The 20,911-nt window shown below is 38.1% G+C and overlaps 1 protein-coding gene and 2 pseudogenes across 1 annotated transcript; 2 read left to right on the top strand and 1 right to left on the bottom strand.

Moving 5' to 3' along the window:
- Positions 1-1,057: 1,057 nt before the first annotated feature.
- LOC149043529 (mitofusin-2-like) lies at positions 1,058-20,847 on the bottom strand. The gene is made up of 19 exons (XM_089210346.1): positions 20,550-20,847; positions 20,091-20,333; positions 19,561-19,643; positions 18,645-18,683; positions 18,151-18,259; positions 17,833-17,940; positions 17,380-17,487; positions 17,163-17,208; positions 16,988-17,058; positions 16,343-16,464; positions 16,104-16,230; positions 15,210-15,314; positions 15,017-15,113; positions 14,039-14,102; positions 5,657-5,813; positions 4,933-5,040; positions 4,174-4,370; positions 2,935-3,069; positions 1,058-1,997 (listed from the first exon to the last, which is right to left on the bottom strand). The coding sequence occupies exons 1-19, from the start codon at positions 20,811-20,813 to the stop codon at positions 1,922-1,924; spliced, it is 2,259 nt and encodes a 752-aa protein (XP_089066472.1). The 5' UTR covers positions 20,814-20,847; the 3' UTR covers positions 1,058-1,921.
- On the top strand, positions 8,372-10,129 carry LOC149043531 (uncharacterized; annotated as a pseudogene).
- LOC149043530 (uncharacterized) lies at positions 10,643-11,530 on the top strand (annotated as a pseudogene).
- Positions 20,848-20,911: the final 64 nt, after the last annotated feature.

The raw sequence follows: 20,911 nt of genomic DNA, 5'->3' as shown, positions 1-20,911 counted from the left end.
CTCGTAAAGGTCGGGCCGCAAAGTTTTTTTCTGTAGTTACCTTTTCTATGGCACCTACCTCCTAGCTATGTTAGTTGGATCAGTTAAGAACGCCTCACTTTTTCAAAAATTTATATTGAATTTGGTCGGTTTTGGCGGGTGTGATTTAGGCGAACCGATAAGGTGTCATTAAAGTCTTCCTGTTTCCTTGATTGACACGTGATGTTTACGAAAGTCGCCTCGATAGATAAGATAGAGTTAATATACATTGCTGTGGTATTTGTTTTTTGCTGAATTCCGTAGTTTTCTGTAAACAGTCCTCCAAAGTTGTATGAAATTAAAGTCTTGAAAAGTGTCACGACAAGCCGTCGCTCGAGTTAAATTTAATTTCCGAAAAACTGTGAAAAATAAAGAGATCCGATCAAACTGATTGTGGTTTTAGTATAGGTACATGAATGTCTTACAACACACGAGAAACGAGCGAAATCCGTGTCTCAAGCAAAATCGACCGGACCGCTCTTACAGAGACACTCTCTTAATTTGGTCTTAATCAACAACCTTATGGCAATGGTACATGTCTTAATTGTGCAATATGCACGAAGTTAAAGGAGAAGACTAACTGCAGTCTGTTTGATTACTATAGAGTTTTTATTACCTATCTAAAACTATCCTAACCTTGTACCGTGAGAAGTCTGGGTAGGAGAGTACTTTGCAGTTATCAGAGTCGGCAACTGAGAAAATTATCAGGCTCCGGCAATGAGAACAATTTCGGACTCGATGATTGTAACGAACAGTTTAAGGACTCGAGCATTAATATATAGAAGGGAAATAAGTCGAAATCCACTCGGTAAATACAGACATCATGGGAAATAATATCAGACACGGGAAATAACAGACAATGAGGTCTGAAAGAGGCAAACAACGGACCCTGTTAATCGATTTCCGACATGAAAATTGATTTTTCGATAAGGAAAATACCCTGACTGAATTGTGAACCGTATGTTACGCCATAGTTACCATAATTACTTGAATGCGGTTTTCAATCTGTACCTTTAAAATCAAGAGTTGTAAAAAGTCGTTTAGATTAAGGGGTTTTAATTCATACCTTACATTCAGAGGGTTTTATACTTTAACTCCAGGAGTTTCAAATTCGTGGTTTCGACTCAGAGGTTTATATCAATACTATAAATTCAGGGGTTTAACTGTGTACCTCACTCAAGGGTCTTCTTAATCAGGGGTCCTGAAATCAATGGTTTTACAATCGGGGGTTCTTACAATCGGTGGTCTTACATTCAGGGGTTCTTACGATCAGGGGTTGTTACAATCAAGGATTCTAACAATCAGGGGTTTATATCATTGTGTCTTACATGACAGGTCTGTGCCCAGATTTTGATGGTGTTGTTGTTCCTTCCTTCCTTATTCAGGGGTTCAAATCAACTTGTCTTACGTGACAGATCTGTGCCAGATGTTGAGAAAGATCGTAAAATCTTACGATCAGAGGTCTGTGTTGATCGTAAATTTTTGAATCCATTGCGTATCGTGTGCTTAGATGTTGATATTGACCTTACAATGTCACATCGATGATAAAACCGTGTCCTAATGTTTATATCGATCGTAAAATCTTACATCTATGGGTCTGCACGCAGATGTCGATATCGACCGTGAATGTTTTCGTTACATCCAGGGGTCTTAGATTCGTATCTAAAATCTATGGGTTTTCAGTCGTACCTCTGAATAGTCGCTATGTAACAATGACGAGTTATTTAAGGGGGTTTTTTGTTGAAACTGTACGGTAGCTTTTTGTAAGGGTCTGTTCTCAGCTACTAATACTGATCCGAAGTTTTAGGTTGCAAATCAAGTTCTCGCTAGCTTAGAAGTATGCTTAGATGATAATATTTTTCCTTTTATTCCTGTATTCCAGGGCGTCTTTCTTTATCAGATTTCAAATTGTGCTCTTTTCCGAGCCAAACTCGGTGATGAATCGGGAAAGTTCGCTTTCCAACCGACTTGCTTCGTTCCTGAGGACAGAAAGCGAGCTCACTTAGAACTTCTGATGCTGCACACTCCTCATGCTAATGTTTACAAACGATGCTCCCATTTCTGAGGATGATGAGGTTGTCTGTGAAGGCGGGGTAGAGGGTAATCCCTTCCCCTTGATAAAAGAAGTATTTCCTAAGATGAAATGGTGGTCTATGAAGGGGCAAGGGATAATTCTCACTCCCCCTTCACCCCGCCTAAGGGTGTGAAATTAATTCTCCTAAATTTTTCAAAGTGTAAGCCAATTAAAAAAAATTTAATTGACATTTTTAAAGACAAACAAAACCTTTTTTTACGCTGTCTGCGTTCTAGATAGACCCTCCAAAATTACGTTGGGAAAGAGATCTTTAACGTGCTACAAAGTGAACACTAGGATGGATGATATACCTTGTTCAAGCCCACCTAAATCCAAGATGGCGTCCAGTTATTGATCGAGATGCATGTGTTGCGTTTTCGGAACAAACTTAACGAAGAAGTTTGCCACGGATTTATCTTTGCAAATCTTTTTAAATCTCTACATCTCTAGATAAGGTTGTGATGAAGCATTCTAGTCGCCAATTTGGCGACTAACTTTCGTGATTTGGTTGCCACAGTGAAATATTTAGTCTCACTGGCGCCTGTATTAGGCGCAATTTCACACCCTACCCCTTCCTTTCATTTTCACATAATCTTTTCTTAGGAATGCTAGTCTATGAAGCCGTGGGAAATCCCTTATACATGCCACATTGTTCCCTTCAGCGAGAAAGAATGCCAACCCAATGTAAAGAGGGAGGGTAATGATACCTTGGGTTCAGAAGAAAAGAATTTTCCCCCACCCCACCCCACCCTCATTTCACTAATGATTTTTCCCCTTCCCTCCATAAACCTCAGTTTCTTCTGTTGTCATCAATTAATTGCCAATACGTAGGACAGAATTACCTTAATATTTTCGCATCGTTTTCGATTTTCTGAAGTCTTGTTATTTCTTTATCCAGTTTGATGATTTTTTCTTTCAAATTTTTCACTTCTCTCTGAACCGGAGACTCAAGCTTCGCGAAGGTTGACGTCAGTTTTCTGAAATAAAATAAAATAAAATGTTTCTTTATCTGAAGAACACAATAACAAGTTTTCAAAACAATCGGGGATTTGGCATTGTTATGTATCTTATCGCCGAGCCATTAAAATACCGCGAGATCAAAAGCGAACAAGCCGACACACGCACTGTCACAAGATTACAAAGCTAAGACCGGAACGAACTTGTGGAAAATCGGTCTGATATTTGAGTTTAATCGATAACACCATATATTATAAACAAGAGGAATTAATACGCAGTAATCCTAAAAACAAGATCAAAATAGCAAACAACAACTATGAGGAATTATTCAGCACGTGATATTCAGTTAAACTAAAGGCAATTGAGGTATAAAAGTTCCTCTGCAGAATCTATCCTTTGTCAGGCTGAACAGTCCATTTAATTAACACTTTTAACACCAAATGGCATTGTTTTCTCGGTCATGAAATAATAGTGCGGCAGAGGTAAAGACACTTCAGGCTTTGCATGCTTAGAATAGCATTCCGAATGGGTACAAAATCAAACAGCCATAGACGATTTTGGAATCGTTACATTACTACCCTCGTTACATCCAATTAACACTTCCAGCCTTTCACCATAAGGCACCGTTTCAACACTGAGTTTCAAGTCAAGTGAATTTATCCTCTTCTGTGTGCTAGTGAGCTCGAGTTTAAACAAGTTGATAATAGCATTTTGGCAAATACGACAGTCACTTGAGCAGAAAGGTATCAATGAATAAATGGCTTAACTTTTGGCTCAAAATGGTGCTATTACGCGGCAGAAATCAATTGAGAGGTAAATCAATGTTTGGCACCGAGCGTAAAGCGCGGTAAAATTTGCGCCTGTTTAACAATTTGTAACCTGATTGGTCAAAAGTATGACACCTGGTCTGATTGGCAAGACAGCACGTGTAAACCGCCTGAAAATTCGCAAGTATTGAACGATGTGCGACCTAATTGGTCAAAAGAATGACACCTTGTCTGATTGGCCAGACCACGAGGCACAAATTGAAATAAAAACCAACCACAAGGCTTCGTGGGTAAAAGAAAATGTAACCAACAATCACATCAATGACGCTTCAAAAATCACATGGCAGCCAAACTTACTGTTTTACTTGGGCACTGCACTTAGCACTAATGACGCTGACATTTGACTGAAGCTTGTCAGAAGCGTAGTCCGTAAACTGTCGTTTGAAAGCTCTCTCTTTAGCACCATCTGTCCAAAATACCCTTTCAATTACATAGACACCAATGTATAATCCCCCACACAAAGCCATGAACCACCATCCTACAATCTTCCAAATCTGCAATTAGAGAAACACGAATTGAAATGGACGCTTCGTGTAGGCATACATACATCCATAAATCCATAACGTTGCGTGGAAACTCAAATAACATTTTTAAGAGATGCGATTTTGTCTGTACAGCGGTCAAACGTATACGCATGAGCGAAAGTTGTCACGACTGGGTGGTGCGCTTTAAGTCAAATACGAGTTGTCTCACACAAGTTACCGACAACCACAAAAGCCAGTGCGTTAAGGTGTTTCAAAAGCATTTTCTTTTGGTAAAGCTCAAAACAGTTCGTAAATCCACAGGATACCAGTACTTGAAAAAGCTTAGTGTTAAAAAAGTCTCTCGCTTTCCTTTTCCCTACTCCTGTTTCCTTTAGCAGATTTCTATAATCGTATCGATTCTCTTTCGCTTCCTTTGCAGGACAGTGGTTGTTTCTTATGTTTTCGTTTGAAATTTTACGCGGGAAATTGAAGCACGGCCGGCAAGAGTTGATTCCCTCGCGCATGCCCAACGTTTGACCGCCGTGTTTTATGCCTCAGGTTCTCTGAATCAATACAATATTTTAACCCTCACCAGTCCTCCAACTATGACTACCAGTGTAACAGTGATTATTGTTAGTAAAGCTAGCCCTCGCTCGACAGCTGGTGTGGTACAGACCAAGCTCTGCACATTTCGCTGAATCTTAAACAAAATCGAAGTTGCCATTAGCCACTACAGTTCGAAAATAAATTATCGAGGGGCGACACATCCATCCAACCTCAGTACAACTGTGGCGAAATAGATTGCACTTCACCTCACAAGCGAAAAGATTGAAGATCGACTCCAAGTGAAAGCAAGTTTTCCTTCTTTCTTTTTCTCTTTTTTCCTAACCGTCTTCAGAAGCATGTGTTTTCCTAGTTTCGTTGGGAACGTTATCATTTATTTTAAAGTGATCAGCTACAAAACCATCGCCTTTTGCTTTCCTTTTCCTAACTTACAATGAAATGGAGTAGGCGTTTTAATCATTCCGGAGTACAGTTCATCCATATTGTGTTTTCGTTGGTCGAGCACTCAAACGGCCATCAAATATGGAAGGCCGGAGTGATGGAGCAGAGGTTAATTGAGGATCAAAACAACAACTCAGAAATGGCTTTCAGCAATTTCCCTCGTTTGAAATCGAATTACATTAAACAGTTTCCTTTCGAAAGTTATTACAAAGATTTTAATGCTCTTCATGTGCCCCTTCGACCTTAACTCTTCTCTGACTAGGCAATTTTTTTCATCGTTTATTATTTCATTACTAAAGAAGTGTTCTTACATTTGCTCCCATAGCGATGGCTACTCCAGCATAACGAGGCCACAAGAACTTCCTCAAAATTGCATGCCAGCCAAGAGAGAAGTGGAACTCCATATCTTCACGAAAATCAGTGCTGAGACAGGTAACCATCGGTTCGAAGTTCACTTGGGAATCAAGACTACAATAAACAAACACAATAAAGAAATTAGTAACAAGATCAAAGGGCTCTTGGAGCCAGCTCGTTCATGTTGTGGCTTAAGTTTGTATTGATTTCTTGAACTTGTTGTACAGTTAAAGACGGTTTATGTGAACTTTCAAGACTTATGGAATAAATTTTCTTCTATATTTTGGGCAGTTGTGTGATAAGAAAACTTGTGCATTCATCGTGATGGGAATCGGAAAAAAGGTTGTGTGGGCTGGAGGTGGGATGGGAAGAAGTTAGTAATTCTAAGTTGCACTAAGGAAGTGCAAAGGGAATAACAAATCCTTAAATGCAGGACAATTAAAATGAGAAGGAGCAATTGAGCGCTTGATTCATCTTGATGAAGGATTCCAGTTCTTGAGAGCATTAAGAGGTTCACCACCATATTTTGAAAGGCTAAAAAGGACTTGATTGCAATGATAAGACAATTAGGACCAGCAGCTGTAGCTTTTCTTCAGGAGAAACACAGTGGATGCATTTCCTTCGAATACTTGGTCAGGTAGTAGATCACAGACTACACTACCACTGAGCTTGAAAATATGAGCTGGGATGAGAAACGTAGGTTAATTCAAAGTGACCCAGTAACATGTGCCAGACATTTTGATCATCAAATTGGTCAATTTCTGACAAACTTTCTTTCTGATAAAGCTCAACCATTAGGGAAAATTTCTGACTGGTTCTACAGAGTTGAATACCAACAACAGGGTTCACCCCACATACACATGCTTATATGGCTTGAAGGTGCACCAGTATTTGGAGTTGGTGATAATGTTGTTGTTACCGATTTTATTGATAAGATGATTAGTTGTCGGTGGCTATTTGATGATCCAGAATTACATTCACTTGTGAACAAGCAAATTCACAGGCATTGTCACACTTGTAGGAAGAATGAACGTCGATTTCATCATCCACAACCTCCTATGAGCAACTGAAATTCTTTATCTTTTACAAGAAGACACCACAAAATAAAATAAAACAGTCTAAAGACACTTGGAAAACAATCAACAAGCAATTAAATGACATGAAAGAAGGTGAATCTATAGCCTTTGAGCAACTACTTGTCAAGTTAAAAGTTATTGAAAATGAGTATCGATTGGCTGTCGGGTCATCTTTAAATGCACCAACTGTGTTTTTAAAAAGAAAACCCAACGTGTTAAGAATAAATAACTATAATCCTGCTTGCCTCGAGGCATGGAGAGCAAATATGGATATCCTATGTGCCACCAATTTAGTTTCGTATATATTTCTACAGCACAAAAAGGAATGAGTGAACTCTTACGAAAAGCATGTGCTGAAGCCAGAAAAGGAAATTCTAACATCAAGCAACAAGTCAGAGACACTGGAAACAAATTTTTAAACTGTGTGGAGATTAGTGCACAAGAAGCTGTTTACATTGTTTTACAGCTTCCTATGAAGAAGTCTTCTCGTCAAGTAATATTCCTAAATACTACTCTTCCCGATGAAAGAGTGCAGCTTTTAAAGCCAATAAATGATATTCAAGAAATGAATGATGTATAATCCAATGGTCTTTTGCAAAGATATACAAAGCGCCCTTTGATGTCTTGAACTCTTCACTTTGGTAGATTGGGCTGCATGGTATGACTCAGGAGGAAAACCATGTATAAAAATATCATTTACAAACGATGCTGGTAACCTTCTATTAAAAACAGTTGATAGTGATGAAAACGAGGATGACCTCTTTGATGGTGATGCTATCAACAGCAAAAATACCAAAAAAAGATCAAAAGCCAGAATTATCAGAAGCGTTTGGTAAATAGTCGTGAAAAAAATACAGAAAAACATTATCGTGAACTAATTATGCTCTTCGCAACATGGAGAAATGAGGACACTAATTTGCTAGCTAATTTTTCTTTCTTCCAAGAACGTTTCTTAAATGTCAAAGTTCGTATAGATGAGCAGATGAAATTGTATGCTGTTTGCAGTGAAAACTTGGATAAAATCCACGAGCACTTCATTAGGCTTGATGAAGATAATGATCACTTTGACTCACTAGCACCATCTATACAAAACGTAGAATACCAGGATGAGGCTGAGGGTCTTTAGGATTTGCATCCTGATCTCAATGAAGCTATGATTTATCAGAAGATGTTAGAATTCCTTCAGCAGTTAAAAGTGATGAATAACAAGACCAAGAGTACACACAATCAGTGCAAACACTAAACCAAAAGCATATATATTGCACCTTGTTAAAACATCAGACAAACCATTCTTTTATTTCCTCTCCGGAGGTGCTGGAGTGGGTAAGTCCCATCTTGTGAAGTGTCTATATCAAGCAGCACTGAAATATCGCAATTCCAGAGCTGGTGAAGACTTAAATGAAGTTAAAATACTGTTACTTGCACCTACTGGAAAAGCTGCTTTTGGTAATAAAAGGTAATACAATACACAGTGCCTTGGCGATTCCCGCAAGTCAATCACGAAAGATTTACAAACCTCTCGACTTACGTAGACTAAACACTCTGAGATGTCGGGCTGTCAAACTAATATTTTTGGATGAGATTTCTACGGTTGGCAATATCATGTTTAATGTACAAATAAAAAACAGATTAAAAGATGTTATGAGCAGTAAAGAACCATTTGGGGGTGTAAGCATCATAGCTCTTGCTGATTTATTTCAGCTAGAGCCTGTTATGGATGCCTACGTGTTAAAAGATATAAAAAAAACTCAGAATATCAAGCTCTTGCCCCCAACCTGTGGCGGGAACTTTTTATCATGTTTGAATTAGAAGAAATTATGAGACAGAGAGAGTAAAGAAATTTGCTCAACTTCCTAACAGGTTAAGAGAAGGTAATCACACTCCTGATGACATTGCAAAACTTAAAGAGAGGTGCATTTCAGAAAATTCTAGAAATTATCCAATCGATGTTCCCAATTTGTTCATACAGAATTCTAAAGTTGATGAGTTTAAGAGAGTTTAAGAGAGTTCAAGAGTTCACATGGCTGCAACTTGTGACAAGTATATAATTAAAGCCTTAGATAGTGTTGTTGGAGCTAACAGTGCAGAACTCCGAGATAAGATCTTGAAACAACTACCACTAGACCCTAGGAAAACTAAACAATTAGCTTTGAACCTTCAACTTGCTGAAGGTGAAAGAACAGAAATTTCAGTGAGTTTAAGGACTTTTATGGTGACAAATGGTGCTGCTAATGTTATGAGGATGATACAACTACACGATAGAAACAGGCCCTCTGGGACAATATGGGTAGAATTTGACCATGAGAAAAAACTAGACATGATTATAAGCACTTGTTTGTACAAGGTATTGAACGCACATGGACCACTATCAAACCTTTTACTACACAGTTTGCAGTTGGAAGAAACAGAGAACCTCAGGTTGTGAGAAAGCAGTTTCCACTGAGACCCGCAGCTGCTAAAACCATTCACAGATCACAAGTTGACACTGAGACAAGAAGAGTGGTCAACTTTAACACCAGAAGAGCACTACCTCACATACATTATGTAGGAATGAGTAGGGTAACACACATTGAGGGACTGTATGACACTGACCTTTGGGAAAGCAAAATAGCTGTTAATCCAGATGTAAAAGCAGAAATGCAACGTTTACAAACAAAAGGCTACCTCACCCCTTCTATTACCCCTATATATCAAACAGATCAAAGTGTTGTTAAATTATGCTTTCTAAATGTACTGTCATTGCATAGACACATAGAAGACATAGGCAAAGACTCTAACTATTCAACCCTTGATCTAAACATATTCTCAGAAACAAGACTATGTCATTTAGAGGTCAATAGTAACATTATCATTAATGGATATACATTATTTAGAAATGACAAGAAGTCAACAAGACTAAATGCAAAACCTTACGGTGGAACAGCAGTATACAGTAAAATTTCTTTCATTCCTGGATATCCAGTTTGTACGAATGCTAATGGTGTTGAAATAACTATTGTTAAACTTGAGAAAATTCCACAAATGACCATAGTAGGTGTGTATAGCTCACCACGGGTAGCAATTCCGCAAATGTGTACAGCATTGTTGCAACTTCTTGTCCTACATAGCTCAGAATTCAATATTATTATTGGAGATTTTAATGTCAACTGGTTAGACGAGAAAGAAAGAATTCCCTTATATAATATATTTGTTCAAGATCACAACTATAGGCAATCAGTATAAAGTTATACTATTGGCAACAGAACCACAACAGATCATATTTATGCTAATTTAGCTGAGTCACATGTCAATTTACACATTTTAGAAACATATATTTCTGATCATAAAGCAATCTGTGCACTGATTAGAACATGAACTTGTTTTTATCCCTTTTCAATTGCACATTATTTTATTCAATTCCAACAAAATATCTATAGTTACTTGACCATTTCTTCAAACCGAACATTGCAGAATATCAGCTGAAACATATAAAATTTTATGAACATATTTCTTCGATGTAAAAGCGATTTGTCCGTTAAAAAACTCCTACTATTCTCTGAAAACAATGCATTCAGTGTTTCAGTCACGAAATACTTTCAATGTTATAGTTTAACTGTGGCTAGTAATTTTGTGTCAAACGAAAGACAATACTGTTTCTAGATTCAGGCTCTTTTTCTTACCTGAATAATAAATAAGTAAATAATTTATTAAATAGAAATTATAATTTACTCATGTTAGTTTTATTTGCATTTTGTTGTTGTTGTAGTTGTAGTAGTAGTAGTTGTCGTTCTTTTTCTTTTCATGAAGTGCTTTCTGTGTTATCAGTAATTTTGAAATACATTGTATTCCTAGGAAACAAAGTGAAAGGTTATTTTTCACTTTCAGGCAATGGAAGAACAAAAAGAAGAGATTGTTTGTTTCTTACATAATGTGTCTTCCACTAAAAAAGGTAGCAAAACATCTTACTTTGACATGTCTGTACAAACCGCCGATGGCTTAATAAGAGGAGTCTGCTTCTCCACAAGTAAACAGGAACACTTTGATGAAATGAGCAACAAGGAAAGTCCTAAAAAACCTCGAAATTTTAGACTTGAGAAAGCAGGAGATGCAACAACAGTACTGATGAGTAACAATGTACTGTTAGAGCCTACAGAAAAAAATTACATTTTCACGAATCCAAGTGCCAACAACATTCAATCCATTTCAGTTGCAAATATTAATCAAATGGTAACCATAAAAGCCAAACTTGTTCAGATGTCAGCAAAGAAGAAAGTGAAGACACAAGATGGTGAAAAAATCAGGGTGTATGCCTATCTTGTGGACCCACATGAGGCCATCAAAGTAACACTGTGGGAAGAATTCTCTGAATTAAAAGATGGAACAACCAACAACTTTCAAACCTTCAAGTAAAAAAGGAGTACAACTCGAACTACATCCATTTGAGCGCACCAAAAACAGGCTGCAAAGTTGCAGAAGTTGAGCCATTACCACAACCTCTAATAAATCCTGCTGAGCTGCCACAGTCCTTTACCACAACAACAACAGCAGCAGATATACTTGGAGTGCGAAGTTTCACTGCATATCAAGCCTGCTATAATTATAAGAAAAAGCTCGTCATAGAAAAATCTCCAATACTAAACCTGTTCCACTTGTGGGCTCAAACAGAAAATGAAGTCCACCATTCAACAATGCTATGTTCAACTACTGGTACAGATTCAAGAATCCACACACTTTCTCAAGGAGTTCCTTGAGCGAGCCCTCTTCATGATGCCCTAAGAGGTCCATCGTTGTGCCTTCCACGTGATGTTGTTATCCAGTTTTAACAGTCCTTACACAGTGTTCTTCATAGATTCATCAAGTGTTAAAAACTTGCATGAACTGACAAAACTTCCAACCTACATGTACTTGCTCAGCTAGCAATTAGAATTTAATTTACAAATCCAAATCTGCTCATATTTGTTGAGAAACTCGAGCAGCTATACTACTGCTAGTACTAACTAGCAATGTGCATTGTGGATCTCTTCCTGACTAGCTAACAATTTGAAAACATGCTAAAACCAAAAACATATTAAAGTTCACACGGCAACCAGGTGGACAATCAGACATGGTTTAATGCTACTCTGGTTTACATATTTAATGAATGTAACCGAAGAAGTTACAATTCATAGACCCAACGTTTCGACACTCCTGTCTAGTGCCTTCATCAGGGGTGATCTAAACGCTGCAACAAGAGGTCCTTTTTATATGATCACTAATTAGCGGTCTTTTTTCTGACGAGGCGTAAATAGACGTCAGGAAGCAAACCGCCATCGTCACGATTAAAGGAGCGTAGGCGGAGTTAATATGCCAAGCCTCCAAACAAAGACGCTGGTGGTAACGCCGATTAGTGGTGATAATTTTAGAATTATCCCAACCAATTGTATGGTTAGTTAGGCACGTGTGCTCCGATAAAGCAGAATTTTCCTTTTTGCAAAAGAAAACTGCTTTTTGATGCTCTTTTAAACGTGTACCAAACTGACGTTTGGTCTGTCCGATGTATTCGTTATCATAGTCATTGCAAGGAATAGAATAAATGGCGTCGGTTCGTTTCTCTTTCGTGACAGGATCCTTAGGTTTGGCGAAAATATGTCCCAAAGTCTGAAAAGGTTTTTGAGCAACTTTAACGTTGTAGCTATTCAAGAGAGAGAAACACGACAGAAAATTACTTCATTTGCTCAGTAAGAGGTCTCCTGTTAATTCAGGCTCATCTCTGAAAGATAAATGGGTCATGAACCTTTCCTCCTAGGTGTTATCCGCGCTGGAACGGAGTGGTTTAGAGAAGGGTCTGAAGTTTGTTATTGCTCCTCGCAAAATACCGACTGCCGAAATTGTCGCCGTTGTTGAGGAGAGTATCTGTCAACTCAATGACGACCATGGGCATTTGGTAAGAGCAGAAGTAAGCAGCATACTCAGGCGTACTAAACCTCCTCCGAAAAACATCCAAAAGGATGTTTTCAATGCGCTTACGACTCTTAAAAAGGATCTGGACGGGCCCGTATTATCTGCTGACAAGGATAATTGTGTTGTGGTTATGGACAAACAGCAATATCACGACAAAGCTTTGTCTCTGCTTAATGACAAGAGTACATATGCTGTCCTAAACTCTGATCCTACCAGTAAAACTAACCAACCATACAGTTGGGTGGGATAATTCTAAAATTATCACCACGAATGGGCATTATCACCAGCGTCTTTGTTTGGAGGCTTGGCATATTAACTCCGCCCACGCTCCTTTAAATCGTGACGATGGCGGTTTGTGCCATCCTATTTACATCTACATCTACTTTAATTAAGTTGGTAAATTCTGTACAGATAACACACCAACCAACTCGCGCGCACAGTGAGAAGACGATATGAAGGCTTAAAATTATATTAAGAATGATTGTGATCAAGAAACGGGCATGGAATATTCTACAATAGTGCAAATAATCGTGAAAGATGAGCGCCGAGAAGCGATTGCGTGACGTTCGGTAAGTTGTGAGATGACGACCTGTTATCACTTAACAGACGAAAAAACAGTAAATTCTCAGTCTACATTTTGTACCCAGTCCGCAGTCTGCATTTTGTACCCGGTCTGCAGTATGCACTCTGCATTTTTTACTGACCGAATTGATATTAATGTTTTTGTTCGAGCGAGCCTGAAGTCCGGACCGAAATATTGGAGCTCAAAAAAAAAAAAATTAGCGAGACTATCTCGGCCGCAATGATTGATGTGTGGACTGTATGTTGAAGAGCTCCCGAGGACAAGCACAATGATAGCGAAATGATTACTTTATACCAACTGAAGACGAACGTAATATGGCTGCCCCTGATGCTCTTCCGCGTGGTCACAGCAAGTGTTGAAATGAACCCGCTACGGGTCCCCTAGGTGTGAACATTTCGGCTTCTCGATTCAAGTTGCATTTTAAGAAGTTCGGAAATTTGACTTGAGGCAGGAGCCCATTACTTAAGTAATGGGCTTCTGCCCCAAGCCCATTAGTTAAGTGTCTGGGGTGTCTGCTTGCTGGTTTCCTAAAGCCAGTAGTCCTGATGTCTTATTATACCGAGTCAGTAGATCTTTAACCTTTGACCAGCATCTAATTTCTCCTCACAATATCACCCCGGAATCACACATTCAGGTCACAAGAATGAAGGAGATGAATACCAACTAAAGAAGCCCTTGATTGTTTAACAAGTGTGGAGAACAACATAGAGAATATACATACTGATGTTAGGATTTAATGAGCGAAGGAACACAATACTCACGCTGGAGTGACGAGCTCAAGAGATAACTCTGGTGTTTTAGGCGAAAGAAGCCTACGAAAGCGGTCTGGGAAAAAAGAAAAATATATTCATATATACTTAAGGGACCATAGTTATCATCTAAGGGAGAGGGGGTGGGGGTTGGAGGATGTCGGTCGTGTCACGATAAAATTTACCAGATCCCCTCATAAGGCCCTGAAATATTCTTATGACTCTCCCCCCCCCCCCTCGTTGGTAGTAAATTGATGTTGGCAGTCAATTAAATACAGTCCCACTTTGCACTCTGTCGGTGACGACTGACCCCCCCACCCCCCTCCTTTACCTCCCTGGAAACAACGTCATCCTCCCCTAAATCCTTCACAACCCCCCCACGCCCAAAATTTGTTGACTGGTCCTTAAAAACTCATGCCTCTTTACTGTTGGCTTCTTTCCCTTCCCCCCCCCTTTTTTTTCTAACATATGAGTGACTTCATGATGTATCATTAGTTATTACTCTACCTCAGTTGTTTTGCGACCCCAGTGTATATCCTCCGTAACAAGCATTTCAGTACGGAAGGAGAACTTTTTATCATCCTGACCGCACGAAATGTGGCGGGACGAGAGTAAGAGGGTCGCAGGACGGGGGTGGGGTGGGGAGAGGATGGAAGGCTAGTATGCAAATCCTAACTTTTGAAAAATCTGTTTGACCACGAATGGCACTTCTGATTGATGCGGCGTGATGACATTGATAGACAGGTTTGACAAGTACCTATCAAATCCTCATGCAAAACAATGTAAACAATCAGAAAGATCAAAGTGGCGGAAGATGTGGAAGGTTTTAAGTCAGACTGGTTCTGTAAGCTGACGTAAGCTGTTTTTCAGAGTTACTTCTCCAGATAATTCAGCAATTCACTGTATACTCATTCGAGAATTTTTAGGCTTATGTACACATGCATATTCACATATCATTCATGTAGTATGGAGTAGGTCCTAAATACTGACCTGCCATTTGTTTATGTGCCTGACAAACCACAAGAAAATTTGAAGAAGAAGCCATCATATACCTTCCTAAGCCACTCTTAAGGTGATTGCACAGATTCTATTGACATAATCAGGGATAAGTGTTAAATTTCAAATTCTCCCTCCATTGCAGCTGTTGCTCGGCAGCAAAACTGCCTACACGAGTAATTTTCACCTCTTTATATGTCGCAAGGAACAAAGGATGAGCTGGGAATGGATGATCAAACTCGTTCACCAGCGAGCCCAGTTGAGCAATCTTTTCTGTTAAAGCCTCAGTTATCTAAAGAAAGGAAAACATTTTGTTTAGATTTTTTTTGTTGAAATCAGTTAACTAGAAAGGCAAAAATTCCCTTTTGTTGCAAAACTCAGGGATTGTAAAATTTTAAAACGACTCAGAATAAATCCTGGAAATTGAAGGTGGAATCCTTTGGCAACTATGTTGGCTGCTCTTATGAACAGATCAGGTGCTGACGGAATCTGACAGCTTTAAAATTTGACAAAATTTGTCCTTTGATTTTGTCGGGACAATTCTAGTTTTGTCAGCTTGTGCGGAAAGGCTTTAAGAGTAAAAATGGATAAAAACAAGGGATTGGGAAAACATGAAGAAATGCTGTCAGGGTGGGGGACGGGTAGCATGAGATGGACTGGCTTCCCATTTCAGGGGGCAGTAGCAATACTCTGGGTGTGGAAATTGGGAAAAGCTCTGACAGTTTAGTTCTGTAAGGTTGTGTTCTGATTTGTGTTTATCCTTAATACTATAAGTCATCATACTTATTACAAATTAGGTGTTTATCTGTGTGTACTCAGGCAATATAACAGTAAATTTAAGGCAAACTCTTGATATGATTTTACCACTCACTTCAAAGTAAATTTAGCATACATATCAGAGGCACCTGGCAAGCATCTGAGAAGCATATCAAGTAAAGTCATCCATTTGATTACATACTTTTCAATCTGTTCTGGAACCTCACATTGAGAAAAACTTGAAATAACTGAGATTCAAGACTGAATAAACCACAGGTTTTAAACTTAAGCATCCTAAAGAGCATTTGAATAATTATTTTATTACCTGACTCTCAACTTTAGAAGTGATCGCCTTGATCAGGTATTTTATCTCAAGTGTACTAATTTCAAGCTGTTCCTTCACATACTCCAGTCTATTCTCTTGCTCCTCCTGGGCTTTCTTCAGTTTAGATCTGAACAAAATATGATATGATATGATATAATATGAACTTAGAAAAACCAACAGTTAACTAAAATCACTATTTGTTAACCAAAATGAAAAAAAATTATCTGTCTCTTTCTTACCCTTGCTGAGATGCAGAATCCACTTTTTTCTTCAAAAGAACCTTTAATGTGTTTGCAATTTTCAATCCACTGACTGCATAAGATTCAAACTTGGTTTGAATGGCTGACTTAGAAATACACTCCTATAAAATCAAGCATGAAAAATTTCTATTGGGAAGTGAGAGTAATTAATTGACACAAACTCTAGACAAGCAAAGTTGTCTAACTTTAAATGAAAAAAGTACATGTTCATATACATCATGATTCTGTGGTAGCAATCTTTGATTAGCTCTTACCAATGAACTAACACACAACAGACCCAGGGGTTTCAATAGCCTTTTCCATAAGCAGCTGCCAGTGGTGTTCAAGGTGGCAGTTCCCTAACAAAGGGGTCAGAAGGCCCCTTTCCGAGCTAAACAGATGGCAGTTAAAGGTCTTTAAGGTGGTGGTAAACCACCTGTGACTAGCTTTTGGGAAAACCCCTGCAAAGCTATATGTAAAGCTATATTAGCAATTCTGTACTCCTTCAATAACAATGCCATTAAACTCCACATTGCAATCATCAAAATATTTTTGCCACTTTTTGGTTCATAGGGGGTCTGCCAACAGACAAATGGCTAACTGAAAACTATGCTGGATTATAAGCCTGAACAGCAGCTACATTACCTCAAATTTGCGTTCAAAGTTCTCAAACTCCAACTGTCGAGCAGGAAATCCTTCAACATGAATGGCACCACCTGAAAAACATTAAGGCAATGCTAGTTACTTGATTTAATATTACTTGTTGACAGTTTGTGTTTATGCTGTTTCCAGAGAATGTACATTTTGATCAGCCACATACCTCCTTGAGGCATTCCTTGGTGTTTCTGCATTCTGGTGTTTAATGTCTGGGTAAAACAGAAATATGAAAAGAAAGTGGGAAAATAAATTAATCAATGAAGAGGTGTGTCCTGTATCAAATGTCTCTTTGCATAGCAGTAACAAAAACTTGAAGACTTGTTCAAAGTTATTTGCAATTGGTCCTTATAAACCCTGATATAAAATATCCAGCAGCTTACCTCTTTAGCAGAGACAAAAAAAACTCTGTCTTCTGCTTGACCTTTGTCTATATACTTGAGCTCATCAACAAGGAAATCAGTACTCCTACTGAGATGTTGATTTTTCACCTTAAAGAAACAGGTAAAAAAATTTAAAAAATCGCACTTTGTTACCATCATCTGATAGTGGAGGAGGGGGGGAGAGAAAGGAGGTTGTTGTCCAGGGGGAGGGGGGGAGGAGGGATAAATGGTGTGATGTCCCACCCATCATCATACCTCAATCCTTCTCTTCTATATAAGCACCCCCTCCCCCCTCCACTATGAATCTATCAGTACTTTTTTTTCCAGCCACAATTTCCTAAGAAGAGAGCAACTGTGATGAAAGGCAACTCCAATGTTGTGTTTTGTTTCCATTTTTGACATGTTTGATTTCAAATTTAAATGGGTATCAAGGACAAATAATTGCTTACTTACCTGCTCCATCTTATCGGGTTCTAATGCAGATGCATCCCATCTGTTGTATAAAATGAAGATGTTTGGTCTCGAAAGAAGCTGACTCCTTTTGCTAAAAAATTTTTTCTCCTGCAAATGACAAGGGTACAAAATGAGAAACTACCCCACAAGTATGGGAAGGTTTAATGTATGAATGCTACCACACTGATTGGATAAATTTCTCCTGCAATAAGTCACATTTTAAAGCAACTGAAATTTTAAAAAAATTCAATCAAATTTAAAGTTTGTATGTGATGTATCTTAAATTTACACGTAGCACATGAATGGTCATGAACATACCGCAAACGTAAGTGTTGACTCAGCATTAGCAACCAGGACAAACACATCAGCATCCAAGCAGTACTTATCTATCCAGAGATCAAGATCAGGGCTCACATCTATACCAAGACTAAAATAACAGTTGTCTGTGACTATTTATATAGCATTTTTAGGCTTCTTCTTGGTGTAGAAGACACAGAACATGTCACAATAGAGCAATACCTCATGAACCTATTGTTTTCATTGTTTTCTTGTTCTTTTGTTTCTTTGTTCTTCTTTAATCTTCACACCCTAATATTAGTATGCATATTCTCTTTACTGATCTCTATACATTCCCTTAGGAGTAGACAAACACAATTTGCCTGACAGTCCAGAGCGTCTATAGTTGGTGATCATTTCTTTTATTCTTGGGATCTTAATGTGTAATTGAGGGGTGAAATTGTAAGGAGAATTTTAATTCTTGGGGCTCAAAAGGTTAATTATACAGTGCATTTCATCACATTTATTTTGCTTACCTATCCACCAAAACAACATCCTTTGATAAAATTTTACATCTGAAGTTAAAAAAAATACATTTTTACAAAAATGAAACCACCACAAGCGATAATAATGCACAGGTAAAACTCTCTTGTAATGATACAAATAACCCCCTGATCTAATGTGAAAACATTATCTAGAACACGTGAACTGTGTTTGGAAAGTTTTTGTATCTTTTAAAGACACAAGAGGCAGCCTATCCAAGAGCTTTTCAACACTACAAGTACATTTCCTTTGTTTATAAGACACTCATTGAAAAAACCAATGACACAGCTTTAGACTTTACTGTAGAGTATTGAACAATTACTGAAGGAAGTTGAGCATGATAACTTGAATTATAAATACTGAGTTCTAAGTTATCTGCTGAAACCGTAGAGGCAGATTACAAAGACACCATGCTTAATGGTTCATGATATCATGTAAAAACTGAATTTGGTAATTGTTTTAATTGCACATTTTTTAAAAACAATCTGGAAAAGAAGACACATTTCTATGGGTTTACAAAAGTTCAAGAACACTTCATGGGGTAAGGGCTTGGAAACTAGGCAGACTTTGAACTCCAAGTGACAAATGCAATGTCTGCCACAGATATTGGGTTATCTTGTCAACTTCTTCTGCTTTTGTATATTGATTGAATGCTCTTGACCAATCAGATATTCTATAATACATAAGTCTAATACATAATAACAGAATTTATTTGAAGCCAAAAAATATTGACTGACTTAACCTCTTTGAAATAACCCTGGGCAAGAACAATTCATGTACAGCAAAGGGCACAACATTCTACTTTTATAAAGTTTGCAAGGTTGAACAGTAAGTACACTTTGATTGACAGGACAACAGTTACCTGTGAGTACATGTGAATGATAAAATAATTACAAAACAAAATCAAACCTGGACTTTGGCCAGAACACTTGAACAAGACTGCTGGGATCAAGCTTTTCTTTGCACAAGGCATTAGCAAGTTCATCTGGTGACTGTTTCAATGACAAAAAGGAAAATGTGTAATTATCATGATTATTAACTATTCATTTTGACTTGTATAACACATATATCACATGGAGTATTATTTAATGTATTTCATAAGTATTTTTCGGCTTTAAGATAATTTAAGCATCAGTGATATTTTCTAAATTAAATGTCAAACCAAAATTAATTGTTAAAACCATATAAGCACCAGACTGGGTGACAGTTTGACAGAAAAAAAATTATTTTTTCTTAACCAAATACCTGTCAGTCTTGCAGTATGGGTATTTTGAAAAGGTGATACATCCATCCCAGATTAATACACCATCCTAATACTTATAAACACCAGGTTCACCAAACCATGTTTGAAATAAATGCACTGGTTGCTCAATCAAGAAAATGTGGTACATATAATTATTACAAAGGAGAAACTTACAATACTTTTTAAGAAGACATACCTTCACATTCTTTTTTTCAATACTTCCTGGAACCGAGATATATGGATCTGGTAAAACTGAACCATATACACTGTAAAAACAATTTATAGTATGGCTCATTCCCGTTGGTAAGATGTTATCTTGTAGCATGGCATTTATTGTGGTGCTCTTTCCATTGCTGGTTCGTCCAAAGAATGCCACCTTCATCTGATCCCTTGATATTATCTCTGAGATGCTTGAAACCTGAGCCAGAAAGCCTGACACCTGTGTGAGAGAAATGCAATAATCAGTACTGACTTAATAAGAATTGATTACATTAAAAAATTGAAAGTGACAGTGCAGGGTAGCTTTGAAGGAATAGCGAGATAAATTTTAAAAAAACATTGAAAACAACCAAAAGGTTGTATGATCTACACCAGTTTAACAATATCAATTCACGTCAATATCATGGAGCTTGAACGCGACATTCGACAATCTTACCCCGCTTGAGAATTTCTCGATGTCTCGTTCACTTTCATCAGCTATTCTGAAATCAGCTGCGAATTTGTTACAGTCTTCAAGATACTTCCTGAGGTCTATGAATATATCTGCTATATTCTCCTTCGCTTCTTCGAAATTGTACTGAGGGTACTCTGTATCCACTCCGCCATCTTGTAAAGATTTAGCTCGCTTAGACTGACACGATGAATTCGTCATTTTGACCAGAAATTGTCTTGAACAGTCTGCAGGAACAAGGAGGTCCATCCATTACGCATGCGCTTTCGGCCTTGATTTTTAGCTCTTATCGGAGTTGAGCACGCCACCCAAACAATCAAGCGGTATTCTTGTGAGTAAACACCAAA

Source organism: Pocillopora damicornis, chromosome 6 (genome assembly GCF_964200805.1).
Source record: "Pocillopora damicornis chromosome 6, jaPocDami1.2, whole genome shotgun sequence".
Classification (NCBI taxonomy): domain Eukaryota; kingdom Metazoa; phylum Cnidaria; class Anthozoa; order Scleractinia; family Pocilloporidae; genus Pocillopora; species Pocillopora damicornis.
The sequence above is the reverse complement of the archived record's forward strand: the minus strand, read 5'-3'. Positions and strand labels throughout refer to the sequence as shown.

Coding starts and splice junctions, on each gene's coding strand:
- LOC149043529 (XM_089210346.1), bottom strand. CDS start 20,813: ATGGACCTCCTTGTTCCTGCAGACTGTTCAAGACAATTTCTGGTCAAA. Junction 16,465..16,987: donor ACTTTGAACGCAAATTTGAG/GTAATGTAGCTG, acceptor TTGATTTTATAG/GAGTGTATTTCTAAGTCAGC. Junction 4,371..4,932: donor TAGTCATAGTTGGAGGACTG/GTGAGGGTTAAA, acceptor CTCTAATTGCAG/ATTTGGAAGATTGTAGGATG.